This window comes from Cyrtonyx montezumae, unplaced genomic scaffold (genome assembly GCF_038088225.1).
Source record: "Cyrtonyx montezumae isolate F1298 unplaced genomic scaffold, pur_monq_1.0 scaffold_7, whole genome shotgun sequence".
In the NCBI taxonomy this organism is placed as follows: Eukaryota; Metazoa; Chordata; class Aves; order Galliformes; family Odontophoridae; genus Cyrtonyx; species Cyrtonyx montezumae.
The window spans coordinates 31,382,132-31,403,653 of NW_027072078.1; the positions used below are offsets into that span (position 1 = coordinate 31,382,132).

Genomic DNA, 21,522 nt, shown 5'->3' on the forward strand with positions numbered 1-21,522 from the left:
TACATACATAGATAGCGATAGGACAAGGAAAAATGGTTTAAACTAAAGAAAATTAGATTTAGATTAATGTTAGGAGGAAATTCCTTATTAAATGAAACTGCTGCCCAGCGTGGTGACTCATCCCCAAAGGTGCCCATGGTCAAGTTGAATGGGGCCCTGGGCAGCCCGAGCTGCTGGATGGAGTCCCCACCCACAGCAGAACGTTGGAAAATATTCAAAGCTCCTTCCAATCCAAGTCATTCTATGATTCTAAGATTTTCTGACATCTCCAGAGGCCACAACAGCCATCCCCTGGTTCCTGCAGGCCACTGCTCTCAGACACATCTCCCTTCCCCTGTACCTTGGTCATTGGCCCTCCATCTGATAAATACTCAGAAACCTGTCACTCAGGCTACAGAAAGAGCTAACACATGGCACAGGGCTTGTAGCTTGGTGTTGTTGTTATGCTGTACCTAGGACAATGAATGGCAATTTATATTCTTAACAGATCTGCTTTTATAAACATCAGAAAGTTTTATGCAATGCTTAAGCTAACCCAAAACTCACTTGCTTCTTAACTTTCAGAAACTTTTACAATAAGAACTGAAAATAATTTAGTTTTGTCGTTCTTTGTTTTTTTTTGTGGGGTTTTTTCCCCATGTATTTGACAACTGTTTTGTATGTAGACTGAATGGATAGCTTGTTCTTTCTATCTTTATTCTCTTTAGGCTGTCAAAGGAAATTAAAGAGGTTTTTGTTCGTTGTTTTTTTTTCCCAAGAGCTTTTTTGCTCTCTCCTTTAGATATAGCTTCCTGAATTCTGTTCTACTAATCATTCCATTATGCCTCTAACTGGATGTCATGTTCCAGCTGAAGACTGAGTAAGGATCTGGTGTTTTTTAAACATCTTGCTAGTCATAGCTTCCTTTACATACCAGGATAGTACCTCTTCCCCTGCCAACAGGATGTCATTTTCTAATTTTTGACTTGTGGGCCATTACATCTTTCACACTTTTTGGTGCAACCAGTCCCTAGTTACTTTCTCACCTATGCTTTTTTTCTTTTGTGTAGGACAGCACTTTGTTTGTGCTTGAATCTTATCCTACAAGACAGCAACATGTGAAAAGCAGCTCATATTACCAGTGAAGCTATGAATGTAACAGTAAGGCTGAAGGAAAGCTACCTCCTGGAACATGGAAATGTCACTATTTTCAACACTGTAAGCTGGATGCAGTGAAGCAGTGTAAGCTGATACAGGTCACTACAACTTCTTCCACTTTATGTGTCATCATTACTTTGGCAACATTTTTTTTTTTTAACCTCTGTTCACTGGGAAAAGTTCAGCCCAATCGTTCATAATCGATAATTTAATTCACCATTATTTCAATGAAAAGTTGTGCTTATGCACAAAAGCAGCGTAAGAAGCAATGCTTATGTCTTTGCAGCCTCCTGATCTTATTAGCACCAACTCACAACTAGCACTAGCTCACAACTGAAAATAACAGAAAAAAATGAAAACAATCATAAAACAGACATGATAAAGAATTAAGAAAGACAGAAGGGTAGGTCTTCTCTGTTAATAGAAATCCTGACTCATTGCATCAAGACCACCGAGACCTTGACAGTTCATTACAACACTGAGATAGACATTTTGCTGTATACAAGAAAAGAAACCCTATGGCTCATCTCAAGTCCAATACAGGCACCAAGAGAATTTCCTGATCTAGGATAGAGTTATTGATTTTTATCTAGCGAAGGAAGAAGAGTACTATATATATATATATATAAATATTTTTTTACGTTTTATGGACTTTCTTATCTCACAATACTTGCCAGTGTATTAAAAAGAATTGCTCAGCTGTGATGTGGATCAATTTAAAACTTGATACTAGCTGTAGCAAAACGTGTAAGTCAGAACATACATAATGATGCTATTATCTTGAGGTATCCCCCCAAAAAGCCAATAGACTTTCAAATTTTATGTTGATAAAATAGCTACAAAATAAGACTCAAAATATGTAACGAACACAGTCGTATACTTGGCTCTTGAATCATCATGGATGTTGAAAACTTGCTCAAGAAAGTATTGGCTTTTTAATATAAGAATGTTAAGTCACTGTGCTGAGAAAGAAAACACTTTGTACAGCATTGCTTCCTCTAGTACAATTTATTATTTCTTCAAACACCCGATTTCCTATTACTAATAAATACATGCACTACGATGCTTTAAAAAAAAAAGTTTGGTGTGAATATGCATATAGTGAAATTCATCTCCTGGGATATTACAAGGACAAGGCAATCTCATGCCTTTTTTCATCCTAAGGGTACAATTACCTCATGATCATTTCCTCTGCCTTCTCACTACCTCTGCTGTCTTCCCAGAGTAAACAACCTGTTTTGTCTGTGTGAGGAAAAATGTTTATTTATGAAGAGGGAAACTGGGAACTGTTCTAATTTTGGCTGAACTGAATATTTCACTTCAATTAATCATAACCATATAATAACTTATAATATTTTCTTTGGAGTATTGTCATAGTACAGAAGAGGCTGTTCTAGAGAAGTTATGTGGCTCTGTAATACAGCAAAGGAAAATCTCTTCTGCATTGTACTTATTTACATAGGACTGATACAAAAAATATTTTCCTTCAGGTAAGGAGATATTAAAACTTACCATTTTTGGCCTTGCAAGATTTGTTATCAGGCTGAAGAACATAACCCTCTACACAGCTACAGGTGTATGATCCATCTGTATTTATACATGTCTGGCTGCAGCTTCCGTATGTATTACATTCATTCAAATCTAAAGGGACATTAATTGAATTAATGAAATTTTGTTAAAAAAGGAGTTAAAAGGAATTAAAATTGTAAGAAGAACTTTTGATCCATTAGATCACTATAGTATGGTGATGTACATATTCCTCTTCTCAAGTCATGACCTTATCATTGATGTCAGCTGTTGAAATTACACCAGCAACAAAACAGAAGGTGAGAATTTCTCAAGTTTGGTTGCTATTTATTTTTATACCTAAAACCTTCATATGTTCAATTAACATCCAATGTCTACATCATGTTAGTGAGACATCCGGACTCTTGTTCATATTAGAGACCATTTATATTTAATATTACCAGGGACTATGAATGAAAACACTTCAAGGGAGGAAATTGATTACACCGCTCAACTTATTTTGCTGGAAATGTCTTATAGTTCCTTAAATGAACTGTCACAATTTCTAGATTAAACTATCATCCACTGCATCAGAAACTATATATTCCTCTAATCTGAGGAGCAGCTTTCTCAAGTAGGGCATGGAGACATAATACTGTAAAATCAAGATGTGCTGTTTAACAGTGGTTGGGAGTTTAAGTAATAAACTGACATTTTAAAAACTGCTTCTGAAATTATTTCCTCAGACATATTTTCAATCACAGAACATGACAACCATAGAGCAAAAGAACTCAGAATAAATTACATTTATGAAGAATCTGGTTTAGGACTGTTACTTGAAAAGAGGAATGATTGGGAGTGAGCAACAGAATTCCAATCTGCTTTCAAAAAGAAAACAAGAATCAAATAACTGGACAGAGAAATAAAAAATATACTGAAATAATATATTAAAAAAAAAAGGAAAAGAACACCAATTTCAGTACAGATTTAATTATGTCAGAATCCCATTCCCAGCTAAGTTATATGATCTAGGAGCATTCATTTATCAAATTCTGATCTAGATGTGACTTTATGGACATGAGGCAAAATGCTGTAAGTTGTACTGGGTCGCTTGGCAGTGAGGTCACAAATGAGCTGCCAGTTTGGCTGAGCATGGTGAAAGAAAAGGGAAATACTTCCTCCCCACCTCCTCTTGCTGAGGTTGCTTTCCATCCAGTAAGAGGATAGCTACTGCTGGGGCATGTACACAGGAGTACAAAGAGGTCAGCAAGGAAGTCCTGATCCTCGTTATAAAGAACTCTTTCCTCTAACCGACTCCACAAACATATTCTCATTTCCTGATAAACAAACAACATTGAAGATGGGATCCAAGTCTACCAGCTTGCTGTTGGACTCCCTGTATGGCTCCAAGACAAAAGCTGGTAGCCCACTAACAGCTCTTTGCACCTAACAGCATCATTAAGCAATTTGTGCATCAGTCCTACAGCATCCTCCTTGATTACCTGTGCAGCTTCTTCCATCACTGCTTGTTTCATATCCATCTCCACAGTAACACTTGGTGCCATTCCTGGTAATGGCACATTTGTATTGGCAATTCATCTGCTGGCACCTGGATAGCAGCTCTGTAAATATAATTATTTAGAGCAAAATGTTACTAAATATTATTTTTATTATTGCCAAATAACAAACTTGAAATATATATACGTTTGTAAGTGCACATCTCAGGAAGGAAATGCAATCACCATTCCTGTTTTTTGTTGTTGGAAATGCACTTATGACACAAAATACGTGGCCAAATACTTGCATTTGAAAATTGCATTTCAGCAACATAATAAAAAGAAACCAATAACATTTCTACCAAACATTGCTCACAAGTATATAATCAAGGCATACTGTTGCTTTGCTTAGATATTTATTTTTGCAATTTATTTATCAATCAGACTTAAAGCAATGATATGGGAGAAAAGAAAGAAGAGAAAAAACGCACCAAATCTCAACCTGTTAGATTATAGTTATAAAAAAACATATGAGAAAGTTATCAACATTTATGTTGTCTGTGTTTGTCATATAAATTGGTTGAAAGTTTGCTTTGATTTACCAATACTTATTTAACTTCCACATCAATCGACGGGCGTACATTCTGGTTGAATAATTTCATGTTGAATCTGTACTATTGAATAAACATTGGACGTAATATATGTCATTACTATTGAAGTCCTTCATAGAATGTATTGCTTAAATCCAGACCACCAATGCAAGACGTGATGTTAGCAGTCAGAAGAAACATTGCAGAAATAAACGTTATGTTTGTTTTCATGCTGTTGCAGGGTGGAAAACTAAATAACCACTTCTCAGCCTGAAGCTGGATGAAGTGCATCCATTAGACTGACGATCAAAAAAGAGTATTTTGATGAACAACTTTTTCCCAACAGGAAAAGGATTATAGAAAACACTTTTAAAAGTTGATTCCAATATATTTTTTGGAACAATATGCAGATGCATCAGAAAATAACCTGCAGATGGACAGTCCTTTATAGAGCTGTCTTGAAGGGACTGGGAATGTCCTAAAGAAAAGTCCATCTGATCAATATTTATTAAGTTCTACTGGAGGCTAGAATTAAAATGAATATGAAGAAGAGTCAGCATCAGCATCTGAGAACTGAGGCTTCAGTTCTGGAACATCTGCTGGTGACAAAATCAAGCTGACATTTGTGGATGTGTCTGCTTCCAAGAGTTGTACTTTAAAAAAATGTCACCAAACTGATTATCAGAGGAAATTCCCTAGTATTTTATAATCTGCATGATCTATAGACAGACTAGAGACTGATAAACCATCCACTGCTCCAATCTGCCCATTTTCCAAGTGTTTTGTGGGTTATTTCTCTGCCTTGTGTCCCTGCATGAAAAGGAAGGCAATAAATTTTGGCTGTAGTATGGCATGCTGGTTTCTTCTCTCTAGTCCAGTCCTTAATCTGTTACATTCTTTCAAGAATAAGTCCCATTCAGAATGTAACAAGAAAACTTCCCCTGTGGTAACCCTAAATGGGGCCAGCTGGAACCAACACCGATTATATAGTATCTGTTTATTTAACATTTCTATCTGCACAAAATCAACATATACATTTCATTTTCTATGCAAACATGGATCAACCATTCTTTACAACCTATAATTTTCTCCCTCAAATATTTATCTTGTACCGTACAGCCAGTAGCTTTTACCAGATGATAACTATTTGACTCACAAATGGGACTTGGCTTGTTTGTACTCTTTCTCTAATGGATACAGATAGCCAGCAGCTTAAGCTGGAATAGTGGGACCTGTACACAGCCAGTAAAGGCTGCTGGAGAACAGCAACAGTAAATTGGCAAGTGAGATCTATTAAAGAAAAGTGAATCAAACCTGCTGATGTGCTCCTTTTCTTATTAAAACTTGCTAGTCTACATTACAGTAGTAAAACGTAGATGGCTTTTAATGACAAACCTGTTGCATTTTCTTCACAGAAAGTATAAACCTAATACTCTGTGCAGCTCATTTCTGCCAAAAGTATTTCTTGTCACACATCTCATCGCCCATTCTTTTCACACATTTTTATTTTTCACACTGTCTATCACAGCTTTGCTGGTGTCCTCATCCCATCTGCTGTGCTTTCAGAAAGGTCTTCTCCAAGAAGGTATTCTGCTGGTTTCCTCCCCTTATGAAACTACTTACACTCACTTTGGTACAAATACCATCTGATCCTATTGATCAAGTAAGAAAATATTTTCAGATTAGTTTTCTTGAATGACACATTTCACGATTCCCTGTCAATAATGGTTTGAGTCAGTTAAAACTGGAACAGTGAGCAAACTCAATTTTTGTTCCTGTATTTTAGCCAGCGATGACAGGGAGCTTTACACTACAACTACTTTTTCCAGTTTCTTCCCTGGAGGAAGATGACTGCCCACTCAGCCAGCCGGGAGCCCTTCAAACACACCAGACTTTCCAACAAATCTGTTTAAGTAGCAATGTCAACTGCCATATGCTTCTGACTTCAAAGTAAGATTTCTTCTCCACTAAATTATCAGCTAGATTATAACAACAGAAACTGGCCTCCATTCACAGCTCCATTACCGCCTGAGTGAGAGATGTCATCTTGCCCCAGAACATTTCTGCTCTACTGCTGATCTGCTAATCGTGTCAGGGGAACTCGCAAATGGAAAAGTACAAAGCATTACAACAACAGCGAGGGTTAATAAATCTCTGTTCTATTTTACTAGCTCTTTGGGATTCGTCACTTTAAGTAAGCGATCCTGAAAACCTTTGGATAAAAAAAAAGAGCTTGCCTCCAGAAATGTTTGAAGAATTGAAGGACATGCTTAGGAAGACAGTGTGTGCATTTATGGCTTAGTTAGATTTGTAGCAGGCTACTTGGGAAGAGGAGAGTAGGAAAAGAAAAATCATAAAGCAACGAGCACCAATATATTTAATGCTCCAGACTGGAAATTTAAAGGAATAAAAAATAAGGACCTTCATTTCTTGCCCTTCCATCCTCGCTTTAGGATAAAGTAAAATTCTCCACCCATTTTGGTATCCCTTTCTCAATGTGAATTGGTTTACAGAGTACACAGGCGGTAAAGAATGAGCATCACCAAGCTTTCCACTTTTACCACAGCTACAGAAACCTCTAAATTTGTCAAGCATAATCTCTCTGCTACAAGATTTAAAGGAAGAAGCTAAACTGAGGGAAAACAACAGAAGAGAGCTTCATAGCTCATAACGAGACCCACGATTCAAGACATGGAACTGCAGAGCAAGGCATGAGATTTGGAGAAATACAGGGTAGCAGAAGTAGTTGTGAATGCCTTTTGGATGATTTATTTTCCCTAGGCCCAGGGTGTACTGCCAGCAATGATTTAGGTCATTTTGTTCAGCATTTTCTTTCTTCCACAGGAGACAAGCAGGGAAGCATTTTTTTCTTCCTTATGTACTATGAAAGCCTCACTGAAGCTGGGTTCCAGCTCTATCACAAAAGCCACCTTGCTTTCTCAAATACACCCGTGTCAATGTCATGCTCACTGACTTTCATATTCTGACTCTCAGGTATCCAGTCCCATAGGAGAGGAGTCAATCAGGCAAAGCTGCTGCTGATTTCATCTCCCTTAACGTGATATACCTCTGACAATGACTCAGAGGAGAGGTAAGCTTTTTGGACAAACTACTCCCACAGGATTTCACAGTAATAAAATTCTGGCTTCATTTATTCCTTCTGTGTTCAAGGAAATAGTCTGCTTATCATAGCTCATCCAAGATGAATAATACACAGAACTATCCCTTTCGCATGTCTCTTTAATGAATGAATGAAGCAGTTAATCTGCCTATCATTTCTGTCAGCTCCTCCTGAACTGAAATGGGGTTCACAATAAGTTCACACCAGGTTCTCAAGCTTAGATGTTTTGGCTGTTTTCATTAACAAGAAAAGTGGTTCAGCTTGCACTGTCTAAATACGGCATATATTTTCACTATAAAAGTTCGTTGAGCACAGGAATTAATTTAAGAAGATGCCTCAGCCTTCCCACAACAACATGCATTTAGGTGCCATAATTTTTGTGTCATTTTGATGATAATAGGGCTTTTAGGCTGTAGCAGGTACCCAATTGCTTCATAAGTACATCTGGAATATACAAATACTGCACTGCCCTTTTTTGCAATGATGCTGGACAACTTCCTATTACTCCACACCAAAATTAGCTGAGTGCACAATGTTGATAAGCATCGGCTATATGGAGCCAGAGTAAGTGAAAACAATTGGCTGAAGTTTATAGCTCAAAGTTCAAGATAGGATGCTGAGGAAATAATAGAGCCTCTGCTTTAGATTCAGGAGTTAACTATTTGAAACAAGGGAGTCTTGTAAAACAGCTCTTCAGAGAATGGCTCTGAGCTACCAGTGCAATGCTGCCTAGGAAAAAGCAAATGCAGCTCTGGGAACATCAGGATTAACATTTTCTATCGAGAGAATGTTGATATTAAGGGCCAGGATACCAGTGATTTATTTTTCTTTGTGGCTGTAGCTTGATGGATACCTTGAGGACAAACCCAGATTTGAGCAGACCCAAGGAAAGGATGCAGGGATCGGCAGAGGACAGGGAGCTATGAGTCTGCCAGTCTTTGTGTTCTCTGTATTGGGAGATGAAAACTATAAGCAATCATGGCTGCTGCCTCTGAATACATCACAGGATCAAGAGCGAGAGAAAAGAGACTATTTAAGCTAATGGGCTATTGGCAGAAGTACAAATGGGTATAAATTGCTCATTAATAACTTCAGGCTGAAAAGAGATGTTCTTAACTATTACTGTAATCAGGCTCCGAAACCCCTATCCACATGGAAACAACAAAGACATAAAATAAATACATTCTTTCCACATGGATTATCATAGACTCATGAAAGACAGCACATGGAAAGACCCCTGGAACACCAGATACCATATTCATGACCCAGGAGGTTTTTTCTACTGCTGCAGTCCTCAAGCAACACAGCAGCTAACGCTAAAATATTGCTTTTCAATTTGGAACTAAGTAATTCTTTCTTCCTTGTCTCTGAAGCTCCCCAAAGGAAAACTTAAGGGAGCTTGTTACTGAATCAGTCTTCTAATTGTACTCTGTACATACCCTTATTTCTCTTAAATATTTGGATTCTTTTTGGCAGCTTTGTGTTTCCTGAATGTACTCAATCTTATCACTCCGTTATTCATTGTTTCTATGATTCAGTATTCATTCACTGATGTCTAGACTACCCTTATCACACATAGACTATAAGCCTTATTTTTCTTCATTTTCTAAGTCTTAGAAGTGCAATTCTTTTACTTATTAGACTCTTTAATATAAGTTACCCTAAGGGTCTTGTGTTTGAAGTTTTCTTTTTTCTTTCTTTTTTTTTTAATGTTCCTGGTTGTTGCTTTTTTTTTGTTATTGTTGATGTCATATACATAAGATAAAGCTCCACACTTTGCTTCCCTGACAGAAAAGCATTGCTTGATTGATAGAATTCAATTGCTGCACAGAAATAATACATCCTGTTTTTATCTTACATTTGTCGGTCATTTTATTAGTTTTGACTATCATACCATAAAAATATGACAAAAGTATAATGATCTTTGTCACGCACCCCAGGCCATAAGTCTGCTATGGTAGATACACTGCTGAGAAAGAGAGATGGAAATCTGAGATCAGATTCATAACATTATACTCCCCATTATGGTGACCTGAACCAAAGTTCAGCGTAGAAGCAGGGATCAAATTCCAAATAACATGCACTACTTGGAGGGAACAGAAAATTCCCCCCACAAAAAAAAAGAAAAAAAAAGATCTGTTTGCTCCTAGGCTAATGCAGACTGACTCTCACCTGGCTCAACTTGAGGCAATTCCTTCTAGTCATATCACCAGTTCCATGAGAGGAGAGGTTGACCCCCAGCTCACTACAACTTCTCTTTGGGTAGTTGTAGACAGCAATAATGTTGCCCCTGAGCCTCCAAGGTCCCCTGACCTCACCAGATGAGTCCTGACTCCTGGTTTGTGGACAGGAGGCTTGGGAAAACACATGACTAATGCTGGTTTTTATTAGTCCCCAAAATAACTCACCCATCTAGAAAAAAATAGCTAGAAGTTAGGAGCCTTCAACATTGAGACTTTTACAGATAAGTTCTACAAGTCAACCTCCAGGTACCTAACCACAGGGATCTGTTAGGTAGCATAGGATTTCTATACAGTGCACAGACAGAGCAACAACTGCATCAAATGGTTGAACAGCCTGTAGCAAGTTGCAATCCATGGGCATAACAAAAATGTTCTTCCATCATAACCTGGATGGCTCATGACTACACTTTTCAATTCCAGAGTGCAGAATCTTTCTCTAAGGCTTGGGTGTCAGGCTCACATTAATATTTCCAGGACATAAGCAGGGAAATTGTATTTGAGAATGGTACTTTCTTGCAGTACAGAGCTGTTTCTGATTAACTGCTACAAGTACAAAGATGTCTCATAAACACCAGGCAGCAGCTTAGTCATCCAAGTTATCTCCAAAAAAAAATCTGAACTACACTATACAAAAGCCTATCCCCATCACTACATGTCTCCCCCAGTTTGGGAAGCCTTGGTACCAAGTGCCATATGCTGACAATTCAATGCTGTTGTTCAACATATTATTTTAAACAGACAAAGTGTATTTGTCTGTTTTATGATTAGAAGAAAATTACACATTATGTTTAACAAACTTCTTTGTCTGCTCAGAACCAGAAGTGCCTTACTGCCATTACTGTTCTATGAAAATGGTAGTGTCTTGCTGAGTAACAAGTGATTAAAAAGATATTAAAAAAAGACATTTATTCTTTTGTCATCTCCAACCTAATTAAATCAGGACAAGGCAAGGAATGTTGGAGGAAGAACAAAGCTTAAATAACAAAACCAAACCTTCCAAATCCATACTCCATTCAGTGTTCCTTTTCAGAAGTGACAATATCCATCTTCCAAGTATTACCTAACAGTATCGCTGGACAATATTCATGAACAAATTTATATTTCAAGGATGCACTACTGAAACTTCTTCCTTCCTGAATCTTGACCTACAATATTTGGCTGAGTTTCAAAACAATTTGCTTTATGTAGCGTTCTTCAACCATAGCATCACAAAACATTTGAAAAGATGAGATCAGCAGGTAGTGAAATATTGCTTCACCAGTGGAAATGGCTCATTATTTTGACCTTTTGCTGTTTTAGTTATACCTTGGCTGTCATACACGTACATAAGCATAAGCTAAGAAGTTCACCTGGGAGAGTTCAAACTAGCAAGTGATTTCATGGCTGAAGGGAAGAGACAATTTATATGGCTATTAATCTGGATGTAGGATATAGATATAAAAAATTTATATCCTTCAAGAATACATACATGTAATTTTTATAAACCAGTGTATAGTTTTAGTTATTTTCACAGTATTGAATACATACAGCTTCACTGAGTTACTGAGAATTGTCATTAAATTATGTGTGTCTAGTAAGATGTCACACACTCTTACAGGAAGCCTGGCAATACTGAACATATTCATTAATAAATCAGAAGCAAAAGCAGTAACTAGCAAAGCTCGTGCGTGGTGACAAAGACTAAAAGGATGGATAAACTGCAGAGAGGATCTGTGGTGGCCCAAAAGCAGACTTAGTAACCCAAACCTAGACATACAAAATGCATTTAAAGACACAGCTCCTGATTTTTCAGCTTTGTGAATAAGTTGCATTTCTGTGCCTGAGGACTGCTTGGAGAGACAAAATGCAACTTGGTGGCTGGATCAGAGCAGCCTCTGGAGGGAATATAGTTCAATGATGTTCTAGGGAGGAGGTTAGGAAGCTTCTCTAGGGAGCTCTAGAAATCTAAATATGGATTAAGAGTCTGTCCCTGCTAAGGTAGGCCCCTCTCCTGCACTTTCCTTTAATTATTCACATTCTAGAACTATGAGTCCTATTCTTCACCCACCAGAAAATGCATCTGAAAATAAGAAAACACATTTTCATTTTGAAGATGGTTAAAACACTGGGACTGGCTGCCCAGAGAGGCTGTGGAGTCTCCATCCTCACATGCACTTGTAAGCAGATTGGGCATAGTTCTGGGCACTAAGGTCTGGGTGACCCTGCTTCTCCAGCTGGTGTTCACAGAGGCCCCATGAGCTCTGCAGGTTACGTCCCCTACACTGAGATCTGCTACCACCTCTTCATCCTGCAGCAACCTGAAGCTCACAGCAGGGAAGGGGCACAACTAGAGGTCATCTTCTGGAGGCATATGACAACAGGAATAGTATAAGGTCAGGATGAGAACAATGTAGCAGGTGAGAGGGTGGTGGGAAGTCAGACTGCTTCTGCGAAAGCAGCTCTTGCCTCCTCTCCCAACTCTCTCCTAACCTTAAACTTCCCTCCAGCAGTGACAGGTACACAGAGCTGGCAAGACTCAGGAGGCTGTTCATCCTTGCACAGTAAATCTCCACATCTTCAGTCAAAGCATGCAGCATGTCACCTTCGAGACTTTTGCACTAGTCAGCTATCTACTTTGGCAATAAATAGAGCTAGCTCTGGCATCAAAATTCAACAAAAAGCAAAGTCACACACTGGGGAAAAGGAAAATTACGCTCTATTCATCAAATGAAGGAATAAAAGGTATTTAAATTTCACAACTGATAGGCACTCAAATGTAAACTCCCATGTGATGCTGCATTGTACAAATGCTGTTGTGAAGCACTGCACAGTTTACCTTTGGATGTGAAAAGCAGCATGCAGCAGTGGAGGAGAAATAACACACTGACAGGACTGATATGGTCAGCCAAAATACAACACAGTTTTCTGTCCGCAAATTTGAAGTTACATATCTTAAGAGAGAATACAAAAGCTTTTTCTGATGAAAAAATGTCTTCTGCTTTTGCTTCTTGAGTATCACTCTCTTCTGACCATCAAATACTTGATTTTGTTCACTCTAAATGCATATACTCTGCTTTATTTCATATTTTGCTGACATTACTTTTCTACATGCTGAAACACACTGCTGTTGTATTTCAGGAATGTTCATTTTTTAAATCATACTCCGTATTTACTTTTTCTTGTATAAACAAATATATGCACATAAAATCTACATATCAATCACATAATCTCTTTACTGTAGGTATTTCAGAGCTAAGAATCGTAAGCATTTTTAAATAAAATAAACTTGAACTAAAAACTACTCAATCCTGGAAATGTTTATGAGTAATTGAAACCCCAGTGTTCTGCTGCACCAATAATCCAGCACCTAATTAGAGTAGGGTGACCAGCAATGCCTGCTCCTGCATGTGACTTCAGTTATCTTGCCTAGCCACTGGGTACCAAGGACTTCTGAGAGGAAGAAATGTGACTGTTCATGTAGTCTTATAAATGCTTATGATATCCAGCTCTATTTAGTGGAAATTCAGACCACAGTGCCTCATCATCACTGTCCAATGTCTTAAAGCACTCTCTTGTTGATGGCTGATACATTTGGCCTCTTCACATAGATCCTCTCATTCAAAAACAATCATCTTAATGTAAATCGACTTTAAGCATTTAAAATTTCAGATAAATTTCTTTTATGGCATTGTGTAACATGATTTAACAGAAATCATCTTTGCTAAAACATATAGTATGAATTTAGTACTGCAATATCCCAAAACTTTTTGTAGTTCAGAAAGAAATTCTGATGAGTTTCCAATAAATGTAATGGAAATGTTTATGCCTTGAAATATTCTTTATTGAGAAACCATGTGATGAATGGTTTTTCATTAAGACGCTAAAGTAATAGTTTATTTTCTGATAACTCTTCACTGAAGACTCACAACTGAGACCACTGTTAGTTATAAAATGAATCCATTTGCCATTTTATGCTAATCAGTTTTTATCATAAAATAAACAAGGATATTGCACTGAATGCTTTTAACTGATGTTTTAATTGGAAAGAAATTATGGAAAGTGCTCCACACTAGCAATCTTCCTGCTCTGTGAACCAAAGGGGAAGCTATGAGCAAGATCTCTACAGCAGCTCTGAATGCTTTGGTGTAAAGAGCAGCACATGTACTGGTCCAGGACTGATTTATATCAAGTTACTAAGGGAAAATGGTAGAGAGCAGTAATCTCTTTCCCATAGTTTAATAACAGCAACTGTTACTATGTGCACAGACCCAGATCATCCTAAGAGTTCTTAATTCATCCAACCTCAGTCAATTTTCTTGTACAAAATGCTTCAGCTGAAATTCTTAATACTTCAATTTTCAGTACTGCTATCTGTACCTAATGAAATCGATATGAAGTGTTTCATTTATTCCTAGTGGCTGTTGGGCTTGGACCTTATGCCATCTTTACAGTCAGTGAGGTTTAAGTCATTCAGCAAGTTGAAAGAAAGTAATATTTCTGATGCTTTCTACAGCTTGGAAGACATTTGAAAGTGCTATAACCAATTTTCTGGTTTAGATTGGCTCCCCTTCACCTGCAGTGTAGGAAAAAAAGCCATGGATGGTCATGAATGCCTATTGATCCTCCTCAGACTAAGCAAGGTTAATTGCCTGCTGCTCCTTGGCATCTTTTTAGCCTTTCAGCCAACACTAATCACTTTCTGATTACCTGTGGTGAGATGCACATAGATGGCAGAAAGTTATGTGTTATTATACAGGGATACAGTTACAAAAGTTCTATACATACAGATAACTGAACACGTCTTCAAGACTGCATTATCATGTGGAGCATTTATCTTGCTTGTTCCATTGGATACTCAGCTACTAAAGATCAAAATACCATTAAGCAATACTTTTCAATAAGAACTGCTTTTACTATTATCTAGCTGCATTTAGGTAATAATGGCTTCTAAAAGACCAAGTTTCACTGCAAATAATATTTGTAGACATTAAACGTTCTGGAAATCAATAGCAAAAGTTAAAAAACCAAAAGAAAACAAATCCATAGTTGTTGTTGAAAGGTAATTCAGAAGTAGAGAAACATCCTACTGTTCAGGTCTGCTTATATCCCAGGTTATTCTACATACATGCATCTCTGAACAGCAGAGACCAAGATCACGTTCATGGATATATGTGCAACTCATGTTTTGTCATGCACTAAACCCACCCAGACAAGATCTGTACTTCTATTCTCAACTACTTCATATCTGTTCTGTCTTCAGAGTAAATCACTGATAAGTTTTTCATTATATTCTGAATTAGAATGAAAATATTTCAAACTATCAAGCCTTTACTAAAAATAAAACTGGTGAGACTTGCAGCTGTGAAAGGGTGGTATTCACAAGTGCTCTCTCACTAAGAGAAGATGGGAGAAGATGCAAGCAAGAAGTAGAGGGCATTTAGTTGGTGTTTAATTCACTGCAGTAAGATGAGATGGCAGTGTTACCAGACTGACTCTTAAAGCAGCAAAACAGGATGCAAAGGACACTGCATACAAGCTTTAAAAATGTACATGACCTGGTCAGTTGAAATTCTCAGTTGTGTGTGAAATAGACTGGAAGTTGCAATGCCACATTCCCCTTATATGTCACAGGGAGACATCTCAGTCCTCTTCTGGAATGACAGTTTGTGGAGACAAAGGATCAGGTTAGCCTGTCTTTGTTACATTGCATCAACTAGCAGTGCTGATAAAATGGTGCAATAGAGCTGGGAATGGCATGGGAGTTTTAAATCATTCCAGGTTAGCAAGAAATTATTACTTTTCCTAATACTGGGGGAAAAAAAGCTAGCATCTATATTTACTTTGCTCCATTCTCAGTTATGTGGAAAAATATAATTAAATCATTTTGAAAGACACCCATAATAGCTTTTTCCAACGTCCAATTTCATGCCTCTTCATGGAAGTAGTACCTCAGAAATTGCTTCTCTTCATGAATACAACTTCACTTGACAGATAAAATCCTCCAAAAAATTGCCAAGCAGAAACCTCAGGCTCACGAGGCACTGCCTGCCTGGAAGCTCAGCCAAGGACTTAGAACAATTACATAAAGGGATTGAACAGCAGCAGATCCCAGAGAACCAAGTGTGTGACTCAGTAACTAAACTTTCTATGCGTACAGCTGAAGCCAGTGAAGGATAAGAGAAAGGACTTCAAGTTAGAAGAGAATTAAAAGGTATCAGCAAGCAAAACCTACATTCAAGAAATAAAATTCTTACTCAATAGCAATTTTTTTTTTCCTGGAAGACAGGCATACAGACTTCAGAACTATAGCAGAGCCTGTAATAAAAGGCACACCTTTTCAGAAGCACCATTCACACTGTGAGACACCTAAAGACTGAACCTGTAAGTTTTTCCTTTTGCAGCAAGTGGGGCTGGATTGCAAACTAGCATCTGGAGTGTGTTTGCCCCATTGGAGGTGCACAGCCCATGACAAATTCCCCATGGAACTTTACATGCTGGAGTCTAGAAGGATTCACAGTTGCCAGTGCTCACACTAACGTTGCAAGGGAACTTCCCAACAACTTATCAAAGCATTATGAACCTTTGAGTCTTGTAACACACTTTTATGGCAGCGTGCAGAAACACAGATATTTGATAAAACTGAGAAAATATGCATCCTACATTCTCAAAGCCTAGAAAATAACTGTGATTTACAGCTGCTCTCCTGATGTCTGGGAGGAGCTGCACAGTTGGTGTATGCTTGGTGTCTTGTCACCTCACCTTGTAACCAGCAAGCATTATTTAGCTGGAACTTTTCTGGAAGAATAACCTAAGAAAGCCACTGAAAATATGAAATTAACAATAAGATGGTAAAATATGATAATGTCTCCTACCATTTAACCGTGACTCATCTTGCCTCATTGTTTTTCTTATATCTTACACAACTAACAAGACTTTACCCTTTGGCAACATGTAATTGATTCAAAGCTGCTGAGTTTGAAAGCAACAGAAGCACAAAAATTGCTTTTCATTCATTACTCCATTTAGCTGCAAGTAAGTGAACTATCCAGCACAGCAACTCCATGGCTCAGAATCATGCATCAGTATTGCTTGCAGATGCTACTGGCACAAATAGTACATAGGAAAGCTTAATCTAATTTTTACTGGATAGTTTCATAGGAAAGTGACAGTTATTTTTTTTGTTATGAGATCTGCAGCTGTTGTTTCAGTACTTCCATTCAAGCCTCTACAGACCCAAACAAAACCTTCCTTGAGCCCATCCTCTAAACGAGGAACTGGTAAGCAGCATACTTCAATGATGGATCTTCTCAGCAACATGTATTTTTCATTGGTTAGGTAATGGTCTCATTTTTATGTAACTGCATGCATCTTTACATACAAAAGGGACATACACAAAGAGGAAAATGATCAGGTTTTCATAGAAGTCATTGCTGCATTTGATTTGTAGTGACAATGTAAATTAATGCTATTCTCACAGCCCACCTCTTCAGTTTTGTGGTCTGAAGCATAAAAAGAAAACGCTGATAAGCTGATGTATCATGACATAACTCTCCATGCCAATTCCAACATGCCATAGTTTTAGATTATTATAGGCACAACTGCAAAGCATAACAGAAAATGAGCGACTCAGGTGACGTGCTTTAGAGGTTAAGCTGTAGTACAAAGATCAGACCCTACTTCTAGCTACTAAGAATAAATAAGGAATTGCCTTGGTATTTACAAAAGGGCTTCATGTATGACTTAAGCATTTGGCTACTATATTCTGGCACTTTAAAAGTTAACCCAGATTTTCCCTGGCTTCTGGAGGCAGAAAAAAGCAAAAGTGGGGGTGAAAAGAGCATCACTTTTTTTTTCCCTCTTGTTTCTATTTCCAAAGCTTCTGTGCATTTTTTAGACACAATTCCAACTATGCTCAAGACAATGAGCAGTGTAACAGGTTTGGTGGGGATCAGTGTTTCACTCTAATTCTATGTTGATATATCCTCCTCACAAAGAGTGTAGAAGATGCTAGAAATTCACCAGTATAACTTTTCACAGCTATTTCAAATAGAAACATGAGAGATGTGTGTAACTGCAGATACTCTCAGCTCATTCCACACTTCAAAGTGAATGGGACTTTCTCCTCATGAAATTAATATGCTGGACTTAGTCAACAGAAATATGTTTGAAACATCTCACCTTCACAGGAACTGATTTTTGAAAGATCAGGTAATGCAGGAATAAAGTAATACAGCAGTTGTGTACATTCTAAATAATTGATATCAAATCACTAATATTCAAATATTATTAAGCTTAGGCCTGCTCAGAGGTAAAGGTAACACTGGAATATCTGAGCAAAAATTAGAAGTCCTTTATTTAGTGACTCTTAATAGAAGGTATTAAGCACATGAACTTCAGCACCATCTCTACTCTAGAAACTCTGAATACATGACCTCTGTGAAATAAAAGGCAATTCAAGAAAGAATGATTTAAAATATGTCTGGTACAATTAGATTTTTCATGGAGAAAACAAACTGAAAATTAAATTGGGTAAGTATTTTCAGCAGTAGATAAATTTAAGTTATTAAAATTTAGAAGAAAAATGCAAAATTAAAAAAAACATTGCAGCTGCTGAAAACATGCCTGTAACTAATTGATTATAGTTTGATTATATAATACAAATACATTAGGTATTGTAGACATAATATCCCATGTATTTATATGTTGATCTCACTAAGTAAATAACTGGATCTCTTTCTTTGTGCAGAACAAAACTTACTTAGTCTTATGGCCTTGAATGCTTTTTTAGTAAAAAAAATTCTTCTCTAAGTAAAGCCTTTATTCCAGCTATTTCCTAAGTCAGTTGAATTTCACAGGCACTAACTTTTTTTTTTTTGTTAATTCCAGCTGCTAGAAGGAATTGATTTCACAATTCCTCAAGAAAACATTTAATTTATGCATCTAAATCTGAATTTAATTGATTAATTTACCTGCCATCCTTGCAAACAAAGAAAAATCAGGTCTGCTGAAACAGACAAACTATGTGCACACTTCTGTTGTGTTCTTTCCCAGGCTCATCAGTACTCAATGGATTTGGAACAAATGCTAACACTCCTGTCTACAGAAGGTTTTATATTAACCTTCCAGGTTTCTGGGTCTAGTCCTTGCAGCAAGCAAACTTTTCCTTCTCTCTGATCCTTCTCACCTTGTGAAGAGTGCTCCTCATTTCCTACCTGCCCTGTGCACAACCCAAATTCTCCATCTGGAACGTGCTCAGATATTCTCCCAACAGCACTGTTTTCTCCTTTTTCCAGTGTGTCTTACCAGCCTCAGCCCAGCACAAAGAACAAAGGCAAGAAACACAAAAGGTTCACCCCCCCCCCACTGCCTCCCAGCAGTCTCTCCAGGTAAAGAACTAATACGCAGTAATGACACAACTGTGAAAAGCAATTCCAGCATCAGATTTGAGGGAAGAGACTTCAGAATGCAAACAGGTACTATTTTGCAGCACTGTTCCATTCCCATTTCTGTTAATGAGGCTGTAGGGCAAGTCAGAGTAGCAAATTCATTATCCAGCTCTTCTCAGTGTTGTCTGACTAGAGCTATGCTATTAACTGATGTAGTTTAACATATATCAAACAATATATTTCTATTATTGTTTTTCACATTGACTAATGTGAGTGAAAGTCCTACTTGCAAGAAGCCTCCCTCCTGCAGAAAGCATCAGCCCTCCAAGCAGGTAACCACCTGTCCTGCCACTATCCAAAGTACTACAAAAGCAGTTTAGCATGATCTGCAATCATATTTTTTTCCCTACGTAAGTCACCACAGCAATTCAGAGGGCTAATAAAGCAGTAACTACATCACTCAGCAGTTTTCATTTCCTTCTGTGAATCGATCCATAATTCTCACAAAACTCAAAAGGAAAAGACAACTACAGCAGTCTGCAGTGATTAAACTTCAGTTCATAAGCAGCTTGGATGATTTCACTGGTATAGAATTACAGTTTTTGTATGTGCCTCCCTTTTACTGTGAGACAATTTGTTCTCTGCATGGCGACAAAAAAAATTGCAGGTTTCATTTTCCAGTTTTGGTGTTAACTCACTCTTTTCATAACCCATTTCATTATGTTGTCTCTTCCCTAAAATTCTCCTTCCTCCTAGGTTTTACCCATAGTTAGCTGTGTACAAACACAGAATCACAGGAACCACTGGAGGTTACTTAGTCTCACACCCCTGCTAAAGCAGGTTCCTTACAGTAGGTTGCATAAGAGGGCATCCAGATAGGTTCTGACTACCTCCAGAAAAAGAGACTCCACCACCTCTCTAGGCAGCCTGTTTCAGTGCTCTATGACCCCACAATAAAGAATTTTTTCTCATCTTGTTAAGAAACATCCTATGCTTTAATTTGTGCCTGATGCTCATTGGTTTATCATCTGGCACTGCAGAAAAGAACATGGCCCCACACCCTTAGTCCCTGACCATCAGTTTATTTATAAGCATTGATAAGATCTCCCTCAGTCTTCTCTTGTCCAAGCTGAGCATTCTCGGGGCTCTTAGCACTTCTGTGCATGCACCATTTTCAGGAACATACGATATGGACAAACTTATAACAGACAAACGTTAAGAAAATACAATCTTGAGATGGATCTGCATTATAAATACATCAACATAAATGGAGAATACGTTTCAAAAAGAACTCCCTTATAATGCAATGTGGCTTTGTTATTTGCAGTACTATAGAAAATAAGTAGAATATCAGAAGAAATCCTCCATATTTTTGTACTGTAAAGCTATGCTTCAATGATCTCCATTACAAAAGGATGGCATTTATTTAGTCCTATACTAAATGTTGCATCTTAAGAACTGCAATATATCACATGACATTGCTACACTACGTGGAAACGAGTTTAAAAAATTCTACTATACAAACATTTGAATTTACATTTGAAATTACAACCATGTCTATTTTACATATGCTGTTTCAGAACTCTCCTCCAAGTATAACTACCTAATGAAAAGCCAGCCTTACATTTCCCTGACGGAACATACACTGAAAACCTAAACCACAACACAACTGAATTAGACAGTGTGCATCCTAGCAGTCACAGTCAGTTTCAACTTATGTCTTTTAAGTAGCTGATGAATGGACATTATTATAAAGATGTCCATAAGACAGGTTTATCAGAGGAGCCTCAGATAAAATAAAGACTTCAAACACTATTAAAATTCATGAATTAGGTCAAGTCAGGTAATTCATCACCTGAGTGAATCAGAATCTAATCTGAGGCATCCTTTAAAAAAATATTCAAATGAGGTACTGCTCAGAGGCAGGTTGTGAAGATAATCATAATTTAAATGAGAAAGTGCCTGCACAGTTTTAGCAAAGCCTGACAGAGATCCTATGCAAAAGTAGCATAGTAAGCAAAGGCAAATTTCCACAAATTAATTTGACCTTGATAAGAGGCACAT

The 21,522-nt window shown here is 37.6% G+C and overlaps 1 protein-coding gene across 1 annotated transcript in view; it reads right to left on the bottom strand.

The window, feature by feature from the left end:
- Nucleotides 1-21,522, bottom strand: part of LRP1B (LDL receptor related protein 1B) — a 575,326-nt gene that overhangs the window by 258,278 nt on the left and 295,526 nt on the right. The window contains exons 4-5 of the mRNA XM_065751000.1: nt 4,146-4,265; nt 2,650-2,778 (exon numbers count right to left, since the gene is read on the bottom strand). Of these exons, the coding sequence (XP_065607072.1) occupies nt 2,650-2,778; nt 4,146-4,265 (249 nt within the window). The remainder of the gene's footprint in view (nt 1-2,649; nt 2,779-4,145; nt 4,266-21,522) is intronic.